The sequence below is a fragment of the Pseudorca crassidens genome, chromosome 10, assembly GCF_039906515.1.
Source record: "Pseudorca crassidens isolate mPseCra1 chromosome 10, mPseCra1.hap1, whole genome shotgun sequence".
In the NCBI taxonomy this organism is placed as follows: domain Eukaryota; kingdom Metazoa; phylum Chordata; class Mammalia; order Artiodactyla; family Delphinidae; genus Pseudorca; species Pseudorca crassidens.
The window spans coordinates 11885572-11906305 of NC_090305.1; the positions used below are offsets into that span (position 1 = coordinate 11885572).

Below are 20734 nucleotides of genomic sequence, written 5' to 3' on the forward strand. Positions count from 1 at the left end.
TCCAGATTTTCTGGAAAGCTACAGAGTGGGTACACTGTAATACACACACACACACACACACACAACCTTTGTATTACACATTATCTTCTTCAGAGTAAGAAAAGAAAAATCATTAGTTTGTAGGGCCCCTTGTTAAAGAGGAAAGAGGCTTATTTTTAAGAAACTCTTCCCTTGTGGACCACATAATAAAATGTTTAATTTGGGGTCTTTGAAAGTTTTTCAAATGGTGTAATATAGAATATCAAGTCACAGAATTTTAATATGTATTAGAGATGAATTGGTTCTATAAGCAAGTAAGTTGTGAAATGCTGAGTCAAATTTCTCTACTATAGGAATTCTCAGAACCCTTAATAAACTGACATGTACTACAAAGTTCCATGAGGCAAATACAGGGTAAAGTGTTTCTGGAACTTATTTGATCATGGAATGCCAGTGGCTATCTTCTCAGTCCACTGTTCCTGTAAAACACTTCAGGGAATGTTGTAGCTAATAAAAAATTTCTAAATTCAATTTTTATGTTTATCAAAATAGTACATGTACATTCCTTAAGTCAAATAGTGCCCACAAGGATTTATGATGAAGCAGATTAGTTCCTCGGCTGAGTTCTCCCCACCTTTCTGTCCTGCTTTTCGCAAGAAGCTACATTCAACTCTTCTAGAGATTTCTTCCGGTATTTACCTCCATTATTTCTAAATAATATGCCATTTTTTTCATTTTTTTCCATTTATTGACACTAGCCTTCATAATATTCCCAGTTTTGATAACCTCTAGATTGAATAAAAGTAAGAAGCTTAAACTGTAAGTAAGACATCTCTGAATAGTAAATATTCTACATAATTTATTATTGGAAAGATATTTTTTGATCTACATTTGACTGAATAAAACTACTTCATTCTCAGTGTTGTCAACTCAAATTATTGACACTACAAATGATTGTTAATCAGCCATATATGTGTGTGTGTTGTGTGTGTGTGTATTAACTAAACAAATTGATTCCAAAAGGTTTCTCTGAAGAAGATAGTTCATCCTTTTATATCCTGAATAAAATAAGTTAAGAATTTCAGGAAGACGATGCATATACAGTCAACTAATATTTGACAAGGGAGCCAAGAATACTGAATGGAGAAAAAACAGTCTCTTTGAGAAATGGTGCTGGGAAAATCGAATATTCAGGTGTAAAGACCCCTATCTTACACCACTCACAAAAATGAGCTCAAAATGGATTAAAGACTTAAATATAAGACTCAAAACAATAAAATTTCTAGAAGAAACAGGGGAAAAAAGCTCCTCATTATGGGTCTTGGCAATGATTTTTTGGATATGATACACCTAAAGCACAAGCAACAAAATAACAAATAAACAAGTGGGACGACATCAAACTAAAAAGCTTCCGCACAGAGAAAGAAGTGACCAACAAAATGAAAAGACAACCTATGGAATGGGAAAAAATATCTGCCCATCATAAATCTGATAAGGGATGAAGGTGAACTGGATGAAAGTGGTCAAAAGGCACAAACTTCCAGTTAGAAGATAAATAAGTACTAGGGATGTAATGTACAACATGACGATGACAGTTAACACTGCTGTGTGGTATAAATGAAAGTTGTTAAGAGAGTAGATCCTGGGCTTCCCTGGTGGTGCAGTGGTTGGGAGTCCGCCTGCTGATGCAGGGGACGCGGGTTTGTGCCCCGGTCCGGGAGGATCCCGCGTGCCGCGGAGCGGCTGGGCCCGTGAGCCATGGCTGCTGAGCCTGCGCGTCCAGAGCCTGTGCTCCGCAACGGGAGAGGCCGCAACAGTGAGAGGCCCGCATACCGCAAAAAAAAAAAGAGAGAGAGTAGATCCTAAGAGTTCTCATCATAAGGAAATCCCCCCCACCCTTTTTTTGTATCTAAATGAGATGATGGATGTTGACTAAACTTTCTGTGGTACTCAATTTACAATGTATGTAAGTCAAGTCATGATGTCATACACCTTAAACTTATACAGTGCTGCATATAACTTACATCTCAACAAAACTGGGAAAAAGAGTTTCGGAAAGATTACAGTTTATATTGATAAACAGAATTAAGCAATGTTGCGTAGTATTTCCACTATTTGTATGTAGAAAGGCAAGTTAACTAGAACTTTGAATCACCAATGATTCTGTAAGCTAAATGGACCAGCTTTTATTTGGCCCTTTTAACAAAACTCTCCCTTATCTTCCATAACATTGCAGGAAAGTATATCATTATCTCTATTTTACAGATAAGAAAGCCAAAGATAGGTCATTTGCAAAAGGTCATACAGGTAGGAAGTGCCAGAGAAGGAAATCAAGCATAGGTTTTCAAGGACTTTTCACAATAACCGAAACAAATCATATTACTGTTAACAATTGTGAATTAAATCAGTACTTATCATTTCAGGATAAAAATATGATTTCAAGCTAAGTCACAAGTCTAATGTCTCATTAGACAATCAGATGCAAAATACTTTGGCATTTATTAATAAATATTTATTTTATGAAGATGCTATGAGTAACCATTAACAAAAATATCTACACATATAATTTTTTTCAAAGTCTTGGAAGGTCCATCAAAGTACTAGTTAATTTAAATTTCCCACCTTTGGTATTTCTCACCGAAACTGTTAGGTTTAAAACCTATTATGACATCTTACATTAATCTCATGCAGTCCTTGAGAAATAAATTTTATAATTTTTTAAAACTTGGCCTATCAGAACATGAAAAATTTACCATTATTTTACCTATAGATTTCAAGCTACTGATTATAAGCTGGTAATCCTCAAATGGCACACTATTTTTTCCTACATTATTTCAGAGTAACAGGTGCTATCAACAAATCTGTTTATCCTATCTAAATTTACTAAAATTATGTAATTTTTTAAGAAGTCTTTCAAATGCTTGCCAAGAAAAGCTTAACAACAGGATAAAGTATAAAGGAAAGTGAACAGCTTGCCCAAGAGCAAAGAATTAGTAGAAACCAGGACTTGGGTCTTCCGACTAATGACAGTGCTCTTTCTACTACACAATTCCTCTAAATACCTCTAAAATGATATTTCAATTATGTGAAACATGCTAAGACTTGTCCAGTACACTTTGGCTTTTACTCAAATTAAAGGTGAGGCTGTTTTCCAAACACGAAGTTGATTTTCATTTTGTAACATATAAATTGTAACGTACTAATTATATATCTAATAAATCTAAGTCACTGGGTGAGAGTGAAGAAAAGAATGACAAATAAAATTTCATAGTTCCAAATCTTATTACCCATTTCCAGTTCAGGTTAGTCTAATGAAAATTATTACCGTAATAACTACTACTGACGGAGCACACACTGCATCTGATAACGACCATCTCACTGAACCCTCAAAACAACTCTAGGAAGCCGGTACAATGTTATCTTCACTACAAGCTACACATGTTGAGGCTAAGAGAGTCAATAACTTGCTGAAGGTCTCATACACAACATGTGACAAAGCTGCGCCCCTTTCCATAGCCTGAGCTTAGGTTCCTTTTCCTCCTGCTCCAAATAAAAGAGAAGAAAAGGGGAAAAAGCAGCGCAGGATCTGCCACTTGGAGAAAATGAGGTCGGGGGTTCTACTTGATTGGGAAGCTCTGCCCATTGCACTTCTCCCCTCCACCATCTATCCCAGCCTTAGCTTTCCAGAACTCATCTCCAATAAAACAGCAACAGATAGTGGTACCAAAAAAAAAAAAAAAAGTTTTGGAAAGCTTATTAAATAGATTTACCTGACACCTTTGTCTTTTATCAGTCCAAACTTATAAAGAGTAGCATGTAAAGTACTGTGGAAAACTTTGAGACTGAAAATGAATATCATGGTCAATTTTTCAAACTCACCTCTTATTTTTCTTGTAATTTTCCAGGTGTTGGGACTGCATATGTTTGTATCTTTCTAATTCACACTGTCCACATAAATCCTCCAGATTCAGCAGGTGGTTTTCTACCTCCTCAAAACTAGCCTCTAAATGAGCTGAAAGTACAGAAGGTCAAAAGAAGAAACAAACGTCAAAAATCAGAATCCTTGATCATGGAGAAAAGAAAAAGTGTCCAAAAGTTAAAAGTCTGAACTGTTGAGATTGTTCTGTATTTATCTAATATTTTTATTAAACTTTCTTGAAGCAAAATAAAATGCACTAACATTAAAACATACTTCAAATTATCTTTTTTGAGTATATTTTTCTATCTCGAACATTTTTAAGACAGAACTTTCCAGAATACTTTATCAACACATCGTAAATCAACTATACTTCAATTAAAAAAATACTTTATTAACCAGGATGAGGAAACAGAGTATCCTGATTAATCTAATGTATGATATCCTAATGATCTCATATACCACACACGAAGAGTCGATTTTCATATGCGAATATAGCAAAGTATAATTAACACGTTATGCCGGACACAATTTAATATCTGAGATTCCTAGTTACTTTAGCATTTGTTCTGCCTTGCACATGATATATAGAAACCTCCAAGGCACTGCACAGATGTACAAACACTCAGGAAGCAGTTCTCACTGTCCACTGGTCTTTCAACAGCTCAACTCTGCCTCTAGGCCACAGAGCTTTGCAGCTTCATTGGAACATGGAGATAATCTACGTCAAATCCTTCATTTAAAAGATTCAAGCCAAAGCCTGCAGAAATTATTTCAGAGCTCTGCCCAAGGTCACCTAGCTAGTGAAGAGCAGTCAGGAATCAAAACTGAGTCCCTCTTACATAAAATGATTTCCAGTTGATAGATGCGTAAGTAAACCAAGACTTCATAGTTATAGGGGTGAGGACTGGTTGTTTTCTCAGACAACAGAAAAGCTTCAGAGGTCAAAGATTTTAGAACTCAAACAGCATCAGGGCCATTTACCGAATACTCACCACATGGGCCAGACACCGGGGTACAAAGATGAAAAAGATAGCCCTTGCGCTCAAAGAGCTTCAAGTAGAGGGCAGGCATATTTCAGTGACAACACTGCCTGACAGAGCTTGGCTTGAGGTGCTGTGACAACTCAAAGGAGAGGCATCTAACGGAGATGAGGGAGAGCGAGACTCAGCAAGAAATATGACTCCCGCGTCTGGGAGTCACAGCCGTCCGGAGGAAGGGGCCTCGAGGAAGGAGCAAGCTGGCTGTGCGGCTTTCCAGCCTTGGTTTCATTCGGATAGCTAAGATACAAGGACGGTGTGTCTAATCCCTTCCCTTAGCCACTCGACTGTCACGTGACTTTCTAAACTAGCTTCTGTATCACCTACATTAGGCGCAAATTCCCTAAACTTCAACTTGCAGTTTTAGGTTTATTAAGATACATATTTTGTCCGTTTTTAATTGATCTGTTTGATCTGGAGATCTGTTAAATCCAGAAGCGTTCACATTTTCTAATATCCTAAATTTTAACTCTACTAAATATCTATGCTTCTAAAAACTCCCGCCTCTATTTGGTAGCGTCTAGGGCTTAAAGACATGGATTTGGGGGGAAAATAAAATTTTACTGAAAAGTTAAAATGTGATGACAAGTAGTTCAGCATTCCTCTTCAAAGACATTTTAGGTAATGATTTTTATCATACTGATCTATCACTGTAGATCATGGCAAGTCTGGAAAAGACTGATAATGCAGTTCATGACGGTTTGGAATCTATCTTCAGGGGTAACATACAACAGCTAATATATGTGACTATGGAAAGCCTAACCAGAAACAATGTGCAAAATCTAAGTTTTAATCAATGAAAAATTATATCTAAGATTTTAATAATGTCATAAATGGTACATAAGGCGTTTATGTGGCGGGAAACAGGCAAAATGATGCTATTATGTTAGCTGCTATTTAGATTATTTTTTGTTATTATATTAAATGGAAAAATGACGAGCAGCCTCAGCCTGGGAGCTGGTGTCACTGGCCCTGAAGAAGCAATGTCAGCTCGTTCTAATAGCTAATAGGATTATTTAAAGGCTATTTCACTTTGATAAGTGATAAGAACTAGAATAATTACATTTAATATGGAATCCATTCAGCTTTAAGCTACTTGGTTCCTTTAGCATCACGCATGTTATCCTTAGCATAGAGGGGTCTGGATAACAGTGAGGCTTTGATATGTAGGCCAACAGCGTCATGTTCCCGTGCTGAATGGCAAACCGAGATTTAAAATGCTCGGGAGAGTCAGTGGTCACTTTATGGCTGCTGCCAAACTTGTATTTATGTTCTCCCCTTTAAAAGTTGTGGCCAGGGACCCTCATTCCCTGGCCACAGCCTACTTTTCCAACCTCACTACCACTCTCCTTCAGGACTGCTCACCACTCCGAGGAGGGTCCTGTGTGTTCCTGCCCCCTTGCCTCTGCCTCTCCTGAGAGGTCTCCGCTTGCCTCCCTGCCCTGCATCTCCCTGGCAGGTTCAAGTCAGAGCCCGCCCTCCTTCCAGCCTGCAGGGCTCTCTCCCCTCTTCTGTGCTTCCACAGACCTATGAGCCCTGCCCAGGACTTATACTCTGACATTCTACCACAAGTTGTGTACTCTTACCTCTCTCAGGCATCTGTGAATGTCTTAAGTGTAAAAACTATATCTTTGCATCTTTGTATCCCCTAATACCTAGTCTGCTGAATTCAATTAAAAAGGATTTCTGGAGACAGAATGATTCTATTACTCTAAAACATAAAATAATAACCAAGAAAGCAAATTTATGATTCATGTTCATCTAATTTAAATATTAGAAGGTTACCCTAAATTTTGTAAACAAGTTAAGTTAAACATGGGCAGAGAACTTTGAAAACATTAAACAAGATGGTACTTTGTTATTAGTGTATCAAATCAGGCCCCCTTACCAGTGAGTTAAAGCAGAAGAAGCAATGGAACTTTTCCATTTTAACTCTTAACAGGCTTGAAGTCAGTAATAAAATACAGAAGATTTGTATTGATGAACATAAATCTTCTTCCCTTTTTATATTAAAAACTTTTTAAAAACCTTTAAATAATAATTATAAGCATATATATGGTATGTATTCTGAATATTTTATATTGAATTTAAACGGGCAGAAATTTAATCTCCCCATCACACCCTGCTCATCTCCTGTTAGGAAACGAGTTGCAGACATGAGTCAATCTGGTAACCAGACTTAGAATGCACGTACATAAAACACCAGCAGGCCTCCGTGGACACAAATGTACCTTTTGATAAGAAATTCCAGCCTCACCATTTTGCTCCCTATAACAACAGCATATGTCTCATTTAGTGATCAGCGGAAAAGATGGGTGGAATTTTATTGGGAAAAGCCATTTGGGAGAGCCTGACAGCTGTGCAGGAAAGAACGTCACAAATCTTTGGGAGGAGACCATCCCAGAGGAAGAGCCATTCTGTTTGGAATTTTCCTTTGTGCCATTTGTTTCGAATACATATTATCTGTAGTGTAACCACTGACAGAAGAATGGAACAGCATGTTAAAGTTCGTAATTTCACACTTAAATGAGTATATTCTAGCAAAAATAATTAGCCTCAAGGAACAAAGAAATCTTTGACTGTAAACCCACAGGTCACAGAGGCTGGGTACTAAAGGACCACAAGAGTCTTCAACAAATACTTTCATTACTCTTTGTGTAATAAGGTAATGATGGTATGATAATAAGGAACTTTAAGAAATGCATTAAAAGCCATCATGGAACAAATGAGATCTGTGTAGTATATACTAAAAGGTGTCGAAAGAGAGTTAATGAGTCTCTTGAAGGGTCTAATCTCAGAACGTAACCTGGACAATAAGATAACGTATTTCATGAAACCCTAAAAACGGACAGTCTCTCTGCTAGATGCACTCTCAAACTCTGTACAGAGAAAGCAAAACAGGTCAGATCAAAAGAAAGATGCCAGCTCAGTATAAGTCTGTCATTCTCTTACAGCACTTTGTTATCTAAGAATTAACAGAATCATCTGTTCTAGACAAAGGTAACAGTCTTTTTAAGTAGGTCATACAAAATAAACTAAGCAATAGAGATAACTCAGAAAAGCCCTTGACATTTTAGACTTCAGTATAGGAATAGGATTAGACTACCCTCTAGTGGAAGTTCAAGAGAATTCAATAAATACTTTTCAAACATATGACCACTTTTATGACAAAACGCACAGAATAAGAAAGGGTACAGGATGTGGAGGACAACATTCCCTTTTATCCTTACACACTGTCTTTCCATGTACAGAATACTACATTGCTGTTCTCACCACATTTCATGCTATGGTTTTACATTCTATTTTGCAGGACAAGCTAAATTACGTAACATCCATCCAAACCCTTCTGTCAAAGACAATGGATTTGTAAATTTGCAAAGGCCAGAGAGACTCCCAGTAGAACGTCAGCACCCTGGTGGAAGCTGCCCGGTCTTGTTCACTGCTGTATCCCCAGAGCCTACAAACGGCACGTGGCACTCAGCAGATGCCTAATACACCAGGCACTGTGCTGAGTGCTTTACACCCATCACCTCCTTCAACCCTCCAACTACCCTACGAGGCAGGTACTCTCACCCTCAATTCTGCGAGCAAACTAAAGCTTAGAGAAGTTATGAAACCTGCACGGGGTCTCACAGTTAGGAAGCTGTGGAATTGACACCCAAATCCAGATCGGAGAGTCAGTCCAACAGCCCCTATTTTCCAATTCCCAGCATACCTCTATCATTTCTTTTTTAAATGACAAGCCTCACCAGTAATTATCTGTTACACAGGCTTTTGTAAGCTGGATGGATCACACCCCATTAAAAAAAACATGAGTAGATTATCTGTTCTTACTTAACTCCTGAGGGAGTATGTAATCAGCAGTCATATTTATTAAGCCATAAGACAACACAGCTAAAAGCATCATCAAAGGTTCAAATTGTCCACATCATATTAATCCCTTATTCTTTAATAAGGGCAGACCCTCTAGAGAGCAGGACAAGACTCAAAAGAATTAAGTAGCCTGGGAAATGGAGGGACTGACTGGATATGGTATTAGATTTGACAGTGAAAGGGTAAAAAGTTCAAAGAAGCTAAAAGAATCCTAACATATAGGTCAGTTACCATTTTCTTCTAAGTTATTTTTATTTTTTATTATTGCTTGACTAAACCTTGTAATATTGTATCAAGGTATTTAGGTGATGATACAGAGTATTTGGAAGCTACCCAAAAATAAAGGAACCCACAGTTTATGAGCAAGCATTTAAAACCAAATGATTCGAATACCTAAGAATGATCCATAAACTCATTAAGATGAATTCGCAAAATACATCAGTGATACAGACATATATTTATACAACCTACCAGATTTGGCTTCAAAATATTTTCCTGAGACAAAGGCAACAAAAGCAAAAATAAACAAATGGGCCTATATCAAATTAAAAAGCATTTGTACAACAAAGGAAACCCTCAACAAAACGAAAAGCCAACCTCCTAAATGGGAGAAGATACTGCAAATGATATATCTGATAAAGGGTTAATATCGAAAATACATAAAGACCTCACACAACTCAATATCAAAACCAAAAACAATCTGATTAAAAAATAGGCAGATGACCTGAATAAACATTTTTCCAAGGAAGCCATACCGATGGCCAACAGATACATGAAGAGATGCTCGACACCGCTAATCATCAGGAAAATGAGAATCAAAACCACAATATCATCTCACACCTGTCGGAATAGCTATTACCAAAAAGACAGTTAACGAGTGTTGGCGACGATGTGGAAAAGAGGGAGCCCTCGTGCACTGTTGATGGGAATGTAAGTTGGTGCAGCCACTATGGAAAACAGTATGGATTCCTCAAAAAATTAAAAAGAGAACTACCATAGGATCCAGCAATTCTACTCCTTGGTGTTTATCTGAAGACAATGAAAACACCAGTTAGGAAAGATACATGCACCCCCATGTTCACTGCAGCTTTAGTAAAAATAGCCCAGATATGGAGGCAACCTAAGTGTCCATCAACTGATGAATGGAAACAGATGATATATAGATAAACGCAATGGAGTATTACTCAGCCATAAAAAATAACGAAATCTCGCTATTTGCAACAACATGGATAGACCTGGGAGGGTATTATGTTACGTGAAATAAGTCAGACAGAAAAATACCATATGATTTCACCTACATATGGAATCTAAAAAACAAAACGAATAAACAAAACAGAAAAAGACTCACAGATACAAAGGACAAACTGGTGGTTGTCAGAGGGGAGGGCAGTGGGGTAGCTGGATGAAATAGGTGAAGGGGATTAAGAGGTACAAATGTCCAGTTATAAAATAAGTTAGTTATGGGGATGTAATGCACAGCAAAAGGAATAAGTCAATAATACTGTAATAACTGTATTGTGGCAGATGGTTACTACACTCACAATGGTGATCAATTCATAATGTATATAAATGTTGAATCACTATGTTGTACACCTGAAACTAATATTATGTGTCAACTACACTTCAATGAAAAAAAAAAGAATCAAATTATTTGGAAGTGACCATCTAGAATAGGACTTCAGAGAATCCTTTAGCTTTAATTTGCCTTTAGTGGTCAATGTTCTCAGATTAGTAAAGAGAGAAAATTCAAGCGAGCATTTGGGAAGCCTGCTTCATTCATTTAAGAAGCCAAAATGCAGTTTCTAAAGAAGACGGTATTATGTCACTAAGTATTATTTTTTCAGGATATTAGAATCCTAATTGAGAATGAAAATACAGTATATTCTCCCTTAAGAAAAACTTATATATACTGCATGTCCTAAGCAGAATTAACTATGAAAATAATTAGAATTGTGGCAAATGCATTTAATCAGAAGAGTGGTATCAAACAAATAACATTTATAAACAGAATTTACTCTCAGCTGGAAAGAAAAGGGGGAATGGTATCAGAGGTGAATATCTCTGCAAAGAAATACATAACCAATGAAAAGCAAGCGACTCAGAGAGATACAGGAAGAGAAGCTAAAAAGAAAGTGGCTAAAAGGAATATTCCAAATATCTTGGAGGCTTTTCCCATCAGTTAGTTATCAAAGCCTTGAGAAGAATCATTCCTATACTTGCAAGAGGAAAATAATGTGGAGGGCCTTCCTCCTAAGACCCGGAATCTCTTTTCCACACCCTGCCTTCAGAAATAACTGAACACTAAGGCCAGGGTTTCAAGAATGCAGTTCATGAGGCCTATTGACAGCTGCCACCCTAACTGCCTCATCCCTCACTGAGTACATCATCATCGTGACTGGGATCCTGGATTCACACCTTATTAACTGTGTGACCCTGAGCAAGTCACAACCTCTCCAAGGCTAACTTTCCTTAGCTGTAAAGTGCGATAATAAAAGCTACTTCTGCAGGGATCTTGGGAGGATTGAAAATGTTTGTAAAGCGCCTAACAATCTCTGACATATAGTGCGTGCTATAAACATTAGCTATTGTTATCAGCAATAGCATTCCAAATACCATTCGTGTCTATTTTATTCACACACACACGTTTTATGATTTGCTAATTACTTGCTTTGTAAATCAGCTTTATTTTGCTTTCAAAAAGGCAGTACTGAAAAACAGAAGAGATGGTGGGGTATCCTTACCTCCTTATCTATTAAGACTGGGTCAGGTTATCAGCTCAAGAAATTCAACTCCTATGTAGATAACCCCTACCTCTTCACTAAGATCTTAAGCTTGGTTAGAAAATAATAAGCCACAATATTATCCTAAGATGTGGCAACTGTCAAGCATAAAAGTTAATTTTCTGGGGCTTCCCTGGTGGCGCAGTGGTTGGGAGTCCGCCTGCTGATGCGGGGGACACGGGTTCGTGCCCGGGTCCGGGAGGATCCCACGTGCCGCGGAGCGGCTGGGCCCGTGAGCCATGGCCGCTGAGCCTGCACACCCGGAGCCTGTGCTCCGCAGCGGGAGAGGCCACGGCAGTGAGAGGCCCGCGTACCACAAAAAAAAAAGTTAATTTTCTGAATATAAACTCAAGAAATAAATATCAGCATAATTCATCCCAATGAAAACAACAAAAAAATATAAATTTCCACAAGGTATAAATTTAGCCAAACAGGTAACCTAATTTAATGAGGGTTTGATCTCTCATCAGTTTAAAGAGGAAAAAAAAAGCATATTTCAAGACATGAAGCTCTGAGCAGACCTAATTTTAAAAGCAACAACTTCCAGGGGCTTCCCTGGTGGCGCAGTGGTTGAGAGTCCGCCTGCCGATGCAGGGGACGTGGGTTATTGCCCCGGTCCGGGAGGATCCCACATGCCGCGGAGCGGCTGGGTCCGTGAGCCATGCCCGCTGGGCCTGCGCGTCCGGAGCCTGTGCTCCGCAACGGGAGAGGCCACAGCAGTGAGAGGCTCGCGTACCGCAAAAAAAAAAAAAAAGCAACAACTTCCAGAGTATATCCTTTAGTCGTAACAAAGCCACCCCAATCCTTTTTATTTCCTACATTTACACTTTTAAACAGAGACCTAAGTAAAGTCACAGAGACCACCCTGAGTCACTTTAAAGAATCAACAAAATTATGTTTTCTGAGCAGAAATGAGGCAGAAAAAGTTGGTGGTATACTTTAGAAATCACTTCTACACTTTAAATCATCGTTTTCTGTCAAATCATGAGTTAATCAGAATATGAAATTAATTAGAACTATTTCCCCCCACATCCTGTTAAGCAATAATTTAATGTAGTCTTAGAAAGCTTTGGAATTACACCAAATTATTTTCATTCCTAGAAGTAATGTGCAGAGGCAAACATGGAACTTACTCAGACTTGCCGTCAGGGATTCTAAATCTGCCTGCAGGCCTGGAAGCTGCCGAAGCTGCTGCTGTAGCTCTATCAGGCTCGCCTGCTTCTTCTCCCAGTGCGCGGAGAGCACCACCACCTCGCTGTCGACCAGCTGCAACACGGAAGAGGCGGGTTAAAGTAAAACCAGACCGCAGGCACAGAGATTACAGCCAGCATAATGAGAGTCAGCCCACATTACCTCCAAAAACCCTCCAACTGAGTACAGACAACAGGAGACTCTAAAGAGACTGGAGCTGTTTTCTTTCTGAGAAAACAACCACCGTAACATCCAGTGCAGAAAACCTCGAATTACAGCTTTTATCAGTGCATCTTAACCCAGGAAAGAGAAAGGTCAGCAGTGACCTTAGAAGTCACTTCTAACTATACCCTATTTTTAAGTAAACCATGTATTTGAAAATTCAAATCTAGAAAAAATAAAACAAAAAACGACCACGAACAACCAAAAAGAAAACAAACAAAAACAAACCCAAAACATAATGAATGGGTAATTATTTGTTCTACAAAAGGAATTCTTTTAAAAGCAAAGTTCCCTAATGCATTTAGAATATATTATGATTCAATTTCCATTTAAACAGGAACACTCACTGCATAAAGTAAGATAAATGGTACTTGTCTACGGAGGAATTACTGAGGCTATTGATCAATTCCAGCAAAAGGAGAAAAGGATTTATACTAACAAAGAAGACGTTCGGAGGTGAAAGGTTCCCAACAGCAGGGTGGTGAGATGCCAGACTAGCCTAAAATAATTCTAACTTGTTTTCCTGAAGACTGTAAAGACAATGACAGACAGCGGTTTCTCCCAGTCAATTTTGTTTTGGTTTTAACATGGTGAGAGAGGAAAGGACCTAGAATAAGACTTAGGAGGAGCATGGAGAGGTTATCTTTTCAAAACATCACCAATAATAAGAACTGTGAAAGATACCCATATTTTATACAATAAAGACTTCAAAATTCATTATATAAAAGAAGAAAGTGTATTTGAATTTTATATGTAAAATCAGAGTTCATAGTTAACTTATATTAAAAAAGGGGCAATTTACGCATCCCAAGATTAAGATTCTTTAAGAGCTGAAACATGAATACAACTGATTTTTACTGAATCTCACTAAAGAAAGAACTTTTAGAGGAATAAAAATATCAAAATAAGATACAAAATGATTTGCATGTGGCGCTAGATCATTTTAGCTTCCACATTTTAATATTCTAGGAATTCACAACATTGAAATAAAAAAATTAAGCTACAATAAAGAGGTTAGAAAGCTGCCCTGTTTCCTCACATTATCCCCACTTCACGCACACCTCCCTATTGTCAGTCAGCCCACATTAGAGAGGTAACCACATCGTCTCACATACGAGCCTCAGCTGAGCTGGGGAGGTGACACCAAGCGCTACTCCAAGTGCATGTCTCATTAATTCTGTATACTTCAAAATGTCCGTGCCAACCGGTTTTGTAAAGATCCTGAAGAGGAGTTTAAAAGATACTGAGCATGGCTAACAGACACAGCTGTGATGCAATAGTAAGGAAACTGGGCTTGCAACAAGGATCCGTGCCCATAGGGTTCATCTGTAATATCCAACAAGTTTCTACGGACCGCCCGCTCTTTGCCCGGCACTGTTTCAGGCACTGGAGAGACCATGGTGAACAAAACAGAAAAAAAGATCCCTGCACTCTTGGTGCTTTAGTCTGGTGTAGGTCTCACAAATTTTCTTAACTGCAGTTTTTAAATTCTAAAAAAGAAAAAATAATTCCTGTATCACAGGGCTGAACTGATGATAAGAAAGATATTTTTCCTGGTACATGGCATATCTTTTAAAAAGTTTGTTAAATCTTAATTACTCTGGTTAATTATGTTAAAAATTTGAAAAATCTAGAATAAACAATTTTTAGATATGAACGATTTCTTACTGAAAAGTAAAGTGAAACATACTTAAGTATTAAAACTTAAGTACAGTATAGTTCATGTCTTCCACAAAATTGAAAATTATATTCTGTATATAGAATATAAGAAGCGTGCACAGAAACTTCAAAAAAAAAAAAAAAGAAGCGTGCACAGAAAGAATATATCAGAATACATCAAAATACTATTTTAATTTAAAAGAATGGGATGTTGAATGGATTCTCAGAAATCATTATCAAGTGTAATATAATAATACTAAAACATTTTGAGCATTTCTATGTGCCAGGCCCTGTGCTAAGCAATGTACATATATTATCTCATTTAACTACACAGCAACCTTGTAAACAGAGCAATATTACCACTTCCATTTTACAGAAGAAACCAAGGCACAATGAAGCTGAGTCACTTTCCCAAGGGCCACAGAAGACCTAGATTCAATCCCAGGGAATTTGACACTTAAGCCCATGCCCTTAATTGATATTCTAGGGATTGTGTATAAGGGGACATGAAAGGAAGAAGTGAAAAGCTAGCAAAAGAAAAGGTTCTGAAAAACTGTACTTCAACTTTACTTAATAAGAAATGAGCTATCTCCAGAAGGCCAATTTTTCTCCTCCAAGTAAACAGTTCTGAATAAATCCAGATTTAACACCAGGAAATCAAGTTTAAGTAGCAAGACAAACCCATAGTTTGGGTCTGTTGCCCAAATTACAAGTCATTCCAAAATTCCTTCTGGTGGACACTGAAGTTAGGAGAACAAAGAAAAAGCAGGGACACAAGTAAATGGGTAACATTAGGACCTTACTTTGTATAAAACAGTTCTGTGTTTTGGGGGCATTGTTATTTCATGTGATTTTCAAACAACTTCGGTAAGCAGTGTAAGTGGTGTTATACCATTTTATATGTGAGGAAACTAAAAATAGAGAGACTCCGTTTATCTGCCCAAGGTCAAAATGTATTACTGCAGAAAGTAGGCATTCCCACACCCAGTTTAGTTCACTTCCCACCACAGGCAAAAGAGATCCAACCTGGAACACAAAGAGAGTGAAGCATGCCTAATTTAAGCAGCTTATGCACCAAATTGTTAAAACATGAATCTTAAAAGTTCAATTTGAAGGCAAATATTTCACAGTAATAAAAATTATAAGCAAATAATGCACTGGAAGTCTAACTTAAAAAGGTACCCTCAGAATCTAACACCTAAGTCACTATCAATTATGTACTCATTTATACATTGCTAAGGGAGGGAAAAACAAATCAAAAAACTTGTTAAAAAAGAAAAGAAAAAAAAAAACTTGTGGAAAATGTCTAGACAACAAAGTTACCATTGACCAAACTGTTTTCTAAGATATTGCTTTGAATTTTAAGACTATATAGTAAGAATTAGCTTTAAAGTAATTGAGTATAAAATAATTTGTCAAAGAAAACTGAATTGTCCTTAGGTATATTTGCCCTGGCAGGTTGATACTCTTTGGTTAAAGGCCACTAAAGACACATGAGCATGGCCTGACAAAACAAACACGTGATAAAACACTTTGCATGTTAAAGATATACATTTTAAATATTTACATATGTCTCAACAATACGTCAGAGAGCTTTTTGGTTTTTTTTTTTTTTTGCGGTACGTGGGCCTCTCACTGTTGTGGCCTCTCCCGTTGCAGAGCACAGGCTCCGGATGCGCAGGCTCAGCGGCCATGGCTCACGGGCCCAGCCGCTCCGCGGCACATGGGATCTTCCCGAACCGGGGCACGAACCCGTGTCCCCTGCATCAGCAGGCGGACTCTCAACCACTGCGCCACCAGGGAAGCCCCTCAACTACTTTTATTCAACATTACATTGGAGGTTCTACCCACTGTAAAAAGACCTGAAGAAAGACTGGTAGGTTTTTCTTCTTCCCTTCCATCTACACAAAACAACTCCCATCCCAGAATGCAAATTATTAGAATAAGAGGATTTAGCAAGATGATTGACCATGGGATCAAAATACTACAAGTCAAATACTGCAGGTTTTGGTAGATATCAGGACAAAAGTTAACTTCTATTAGAAACTTGCTAAAACGTTTTACTCTGAATAATTTTACTGAATGTATTTTCTGCATCTGATGATTATGTATTTTTCTCTTTTAATTTGTTAACGTGATCAACGGCATACAAAAGATTTTCTAATGTCAAACCAACTTTATAATCCTGGAATAAATCTGGGGTGTTTATGCCTGGCTGGATTTGGTCTGCCATCACAGCCATGTATACAGCAGGATGTCTCCCAGGTAGAATGCCTCTTGCTTATCATCCAACATTCACAGAACAAGCACACATACAAACACATACACAAAGTTTTGGCTCACAGTTATATAGGAAAACTTTACATTTACGCTTGATACACATTTTATAACAATGTGTGAGAATATTCTCAAGTGAAATTTCAAATAACATTGGTAGAATATGAGAATCACAAGACGGTACAAGGAGCCCATCTATAAAGGAGAGGCAAGCCCTGCATACTGTGAGTGTGGATAGGTCACGTTACTACACACGAGGCAGCTGTTTGTCAATGAGTGTATCACAGGTTTGGTAAGCAGAAAGCTATGTTTGAAGCACTTTACTACCTAACAGATTGCTACCATCTATAGACGTTTTGCTGGTTGTATATATATATATTATAATATATTCTTAAATATATTTAAGAAAGTTGGTTGAGGGCTTTGGGTGGACGTGTAACACATTATGACTTTTCCAATTTAGAATGTGACAAATAGGTTCCTGGACAGAGTGCTGGCACAGAACATCTGATTTCCAGAAATAGGTTACTGAAGTTAAGTGAGAGATAATGCCTCCATTTTGCTTGTAATTTTTGTAACTGTATTCATGAATGGGACTGGGCTCCAATTTCACCTTCTCATACTTCCCTTGTTGGGGTTCAGTATCAGTTATTCTAGCCTCATGAAATGAGCTGGGCAGTTTCCCCTTTTTTCACTTGCTGCAGGAGTTTGTCTAACATTGAAATGGTAGTCTCTCTGAAAGTCTGATAGAACTCTCCTATGAAACTTTGTGGACCTGGTGCTTTCTTAGTGAAAAGATTAATCACTAATACTGTTTCTTTAGTGGCTATAGGACTATTCAGGATTTGTACTACTTTTAAAATTGGTTTTAGTAAAAATTTCCAGGGTTTTTCCATTTTGTCTAAGCTTTCAAATTTGTCATAGTTTTTCACAAGCTCTTATCTTTCACTCCGCTGTAGCTGTAGTTATATTCTTTAATTCTTAAAATTATTTATCCTTCTTTCCTTGCTCCATATCAGCAGACATCTATCTACCAAATTTTATTAGTCTTTTCTAAGAACTTGTGGCTTTGTCTGGCTTCTATTGTATTCTTTATATTCTATTTCATTTACTTTTTTCATCTTTATTATCTCTTTCATTCTTCCTTCATGATTTATTCTGTCCTCTAATTCTTAGGTTAGATTAGCTCACTGACTTTCAGTCTAAGTTTTCCCCTATAAAATTTCCCTCCAAATAGTCTTTGGCAAATTATACAATTTATGTGTAGTAATTATTATAATTCAGTTCTATTTAAAACTTTTTAGTATTATTTCCTTCTTTGAACCATAAATTATGCATTATATTTTTTAATAGTTTTTTTTTTTTTTTTTGCGGTACGCGGGCCTCTCACTGTTGTAGCCTCTCCCGTTGCGGAGCACAGGCTCCGGACGTGCAGGCCCAGTGGCCATGGCTCATGGGCCCAGCCGCTCCACAGCATGTGGGATCTTCCCGGACCGGGGCATGAACCTGTGTCCCCTGCATCGGCAGGCGGACTCTCAACCACTGCGCCACCAGGGAAGCCCTTTAGTAGTTTTTTTTAAAAATAAATTTATTTTTGGCTGTGTTGTCGTCATTGCTGCATGTGGGCTTTCTCTAGTTGTGGGGAGAGGGGGCTACCCTTTGTTGTGGTGCGCGGGCTTCTCATTGCGGTGGCTTCTCTTGTGGCAGAGCACAGGCTCTAGGCACGTGGACTTCAGTAGCTGTGGCATGCGGGCTCAGAGTTGTGGCTTGCGGGCTCTAGGGCGCAGGCTCAGTAGTCATGGCGCACAGGCTTAGTTGCTCTGCGGCAAGTGGGATCTTCCCAGACCAGGGCTCGAACCCATGTCGCCTGCATTGGCAGGCTGATTCCCAACCACTGCGCCACCAGGGAAGTCCCAATGCATAATATATATTTTTAATTGGAAAATGTATGGAATTTTCAAAATTGTTTTCCTATACTGACTTCCAGCTTCATTTGCACCAGGATCAGAGAATATTCTGTATGACTTGATTTACATGAAACTTGTCGATTTACATGAAACTTGTTGAGAACCGCTTTGCGGCCCAGTACATGGTCAATTTTTATGTGTCCAGGTGTGCTTTGAAGAATCTGTATTCTGTATTTGTTGGGGCAGATTCTGTATCTGCCTATCTGGTCAAGTTTGTAAATCACATTAGTCACATGTCCTATATCCATACTTAGTTTATTTGGGTTTTTTCCCTATCAATTAAGAGGAATGTATTAACATCCCCCCATTTTGATGATAGACTTATCCATTTTTCCTTATAACTTGTCTTTTACATACGGAGACTTACTAGACACACAGGTTTAGACTTTTTCCCCTTAGGGAACTGAATCTTATAGAGCGATCCTTTGTTTCCATTTAATTCATTCTCATTATTCTAGTTTCTTCTACAGGTTTAAAAGATATACACTATTTCTGTTCTTTAGTGGTTACCCTTGAAATTCTGCCCTCCATATTTAACTTTACATCTAAGGTTAATTAATATCTATACCCTCCCCATTAATAATGCAAGGGCTTTTAAAATACTTGAACTCTGATAATCTGCCTTCCAGATTGCATGCTATTCTTATCTAGCATTTTTGTTCTATAATTTTTAATTCCACAAACTAGATAACTGATAGAAATACATAGTCACTGTTTATATTTACCTACGGTTTACCATTTTCTTTGCTCATTATTCCTTCCTATACCTGAGACCTACCTCCCAAAATCATTTCTTTTATCCAGAAATACATTTTTTAGAAGTTCCTTTATTGGACAACTGTTGATAGAAAACTATTTTTATCTGAAAATGTCTCACTTTGCCCTCATTCTTGACAACAGTTTGAGAAGTCTAATGGAAACTCATTCATTTGTAAGTGATCTATCTTTTCTCTTTAGTTACTTTGAGATCTTCTCTTTGCCTTTGGTGTTCTGTAGCTTCAACATGATATGTCTAGGTGTGGATAATTACTTACCTTGCTTGCTTGTAATACTTTTTGGATCTAAGGATTTACAGATCTCATTTCTGGAAAATTCTCAGCCATTTACATTCTCCTACATTGTCTTTCCCTCATTCTCCTTCCAGATTATTAGATATATTAAGCTGAGCTATATGAAACTGTAATTTTACAGATCAAAAAGGTCTCATATTGGTAATCTTACTTGGTTCAACCTATAGACCTTTTATAACTATTTTTTATTAACTCCTCTTTCATATTTTCCATTTTCATATCTCAGAAATCCTTTCTGGGTAATGTCTGACTTTATCTCCTACTTCAATGTACTCTTTCCTCAGCTATAGATACCTGCTGTTAAGCACATCCTTTGGGTTTTTAATCTCAATGACTTTTAAAAGTCATGTTTTAAAGTCATGTTTCATACTCTCTTATTCCTTACTCATTTTCATCCATCTTTCATCTCTCTAAAAAACTTTGTATGCTCCTATTTAATTGTCTATATACAAGAGTGCAATATCTAAAGTGCCTTACAGGTCTAAATCTTACTCTTTGGTTCTAGTGACTCCAACTTTTGGTAATATATTTCTTTGTGAGTTTGCTAATCTTTGGCAGGGGGGAGGGGGGTGGTTAGGGGATGAATCTGTGGGAATCTTGAAGGGCCTGGGTTTACAAGTTTCATCCATGAAGAACTGGTGTTTGTTTCTGTTGAGTGTCAAAGACACAGTCACCTGTAGCCTTTTCATTTCTTAAGTTAGTGGTTCCTTGATCATGCAGGAAGTATAAACTAGAGCCCAACACTCATGTGAGCCCAAGA

At 37.8% G+C, this 20734-nt stretch overlaps 1 protein-coding gene across 1 annotated transcript in view; it reads right to left on the reverse strand.

Moving 5' to 3' along the window:
• Window positions 1-20734, reverse strand: part of DTNBP1 (dystrobrevin binding protein 1) — a 118180-nt gene that overhangs the window by 77198 nt on the left and 20248 nt on the right. Inside the window, exons 5-6 of the mRNA XM_067752048.1 lie at window positions 12722-12854; window positions 3859-3991 (exon numbers count right to left, since the gene is read on the reverse strand). Of these exons, the coding sequence (XP_067608149.1) occupies window positions 3859-3991; window positions 12722-12854 (266 nt within the window). The remainder of the gene's footprint in view (window positions 1-3858; window positions 3992-12721; window positions 12855-20734) is intronic.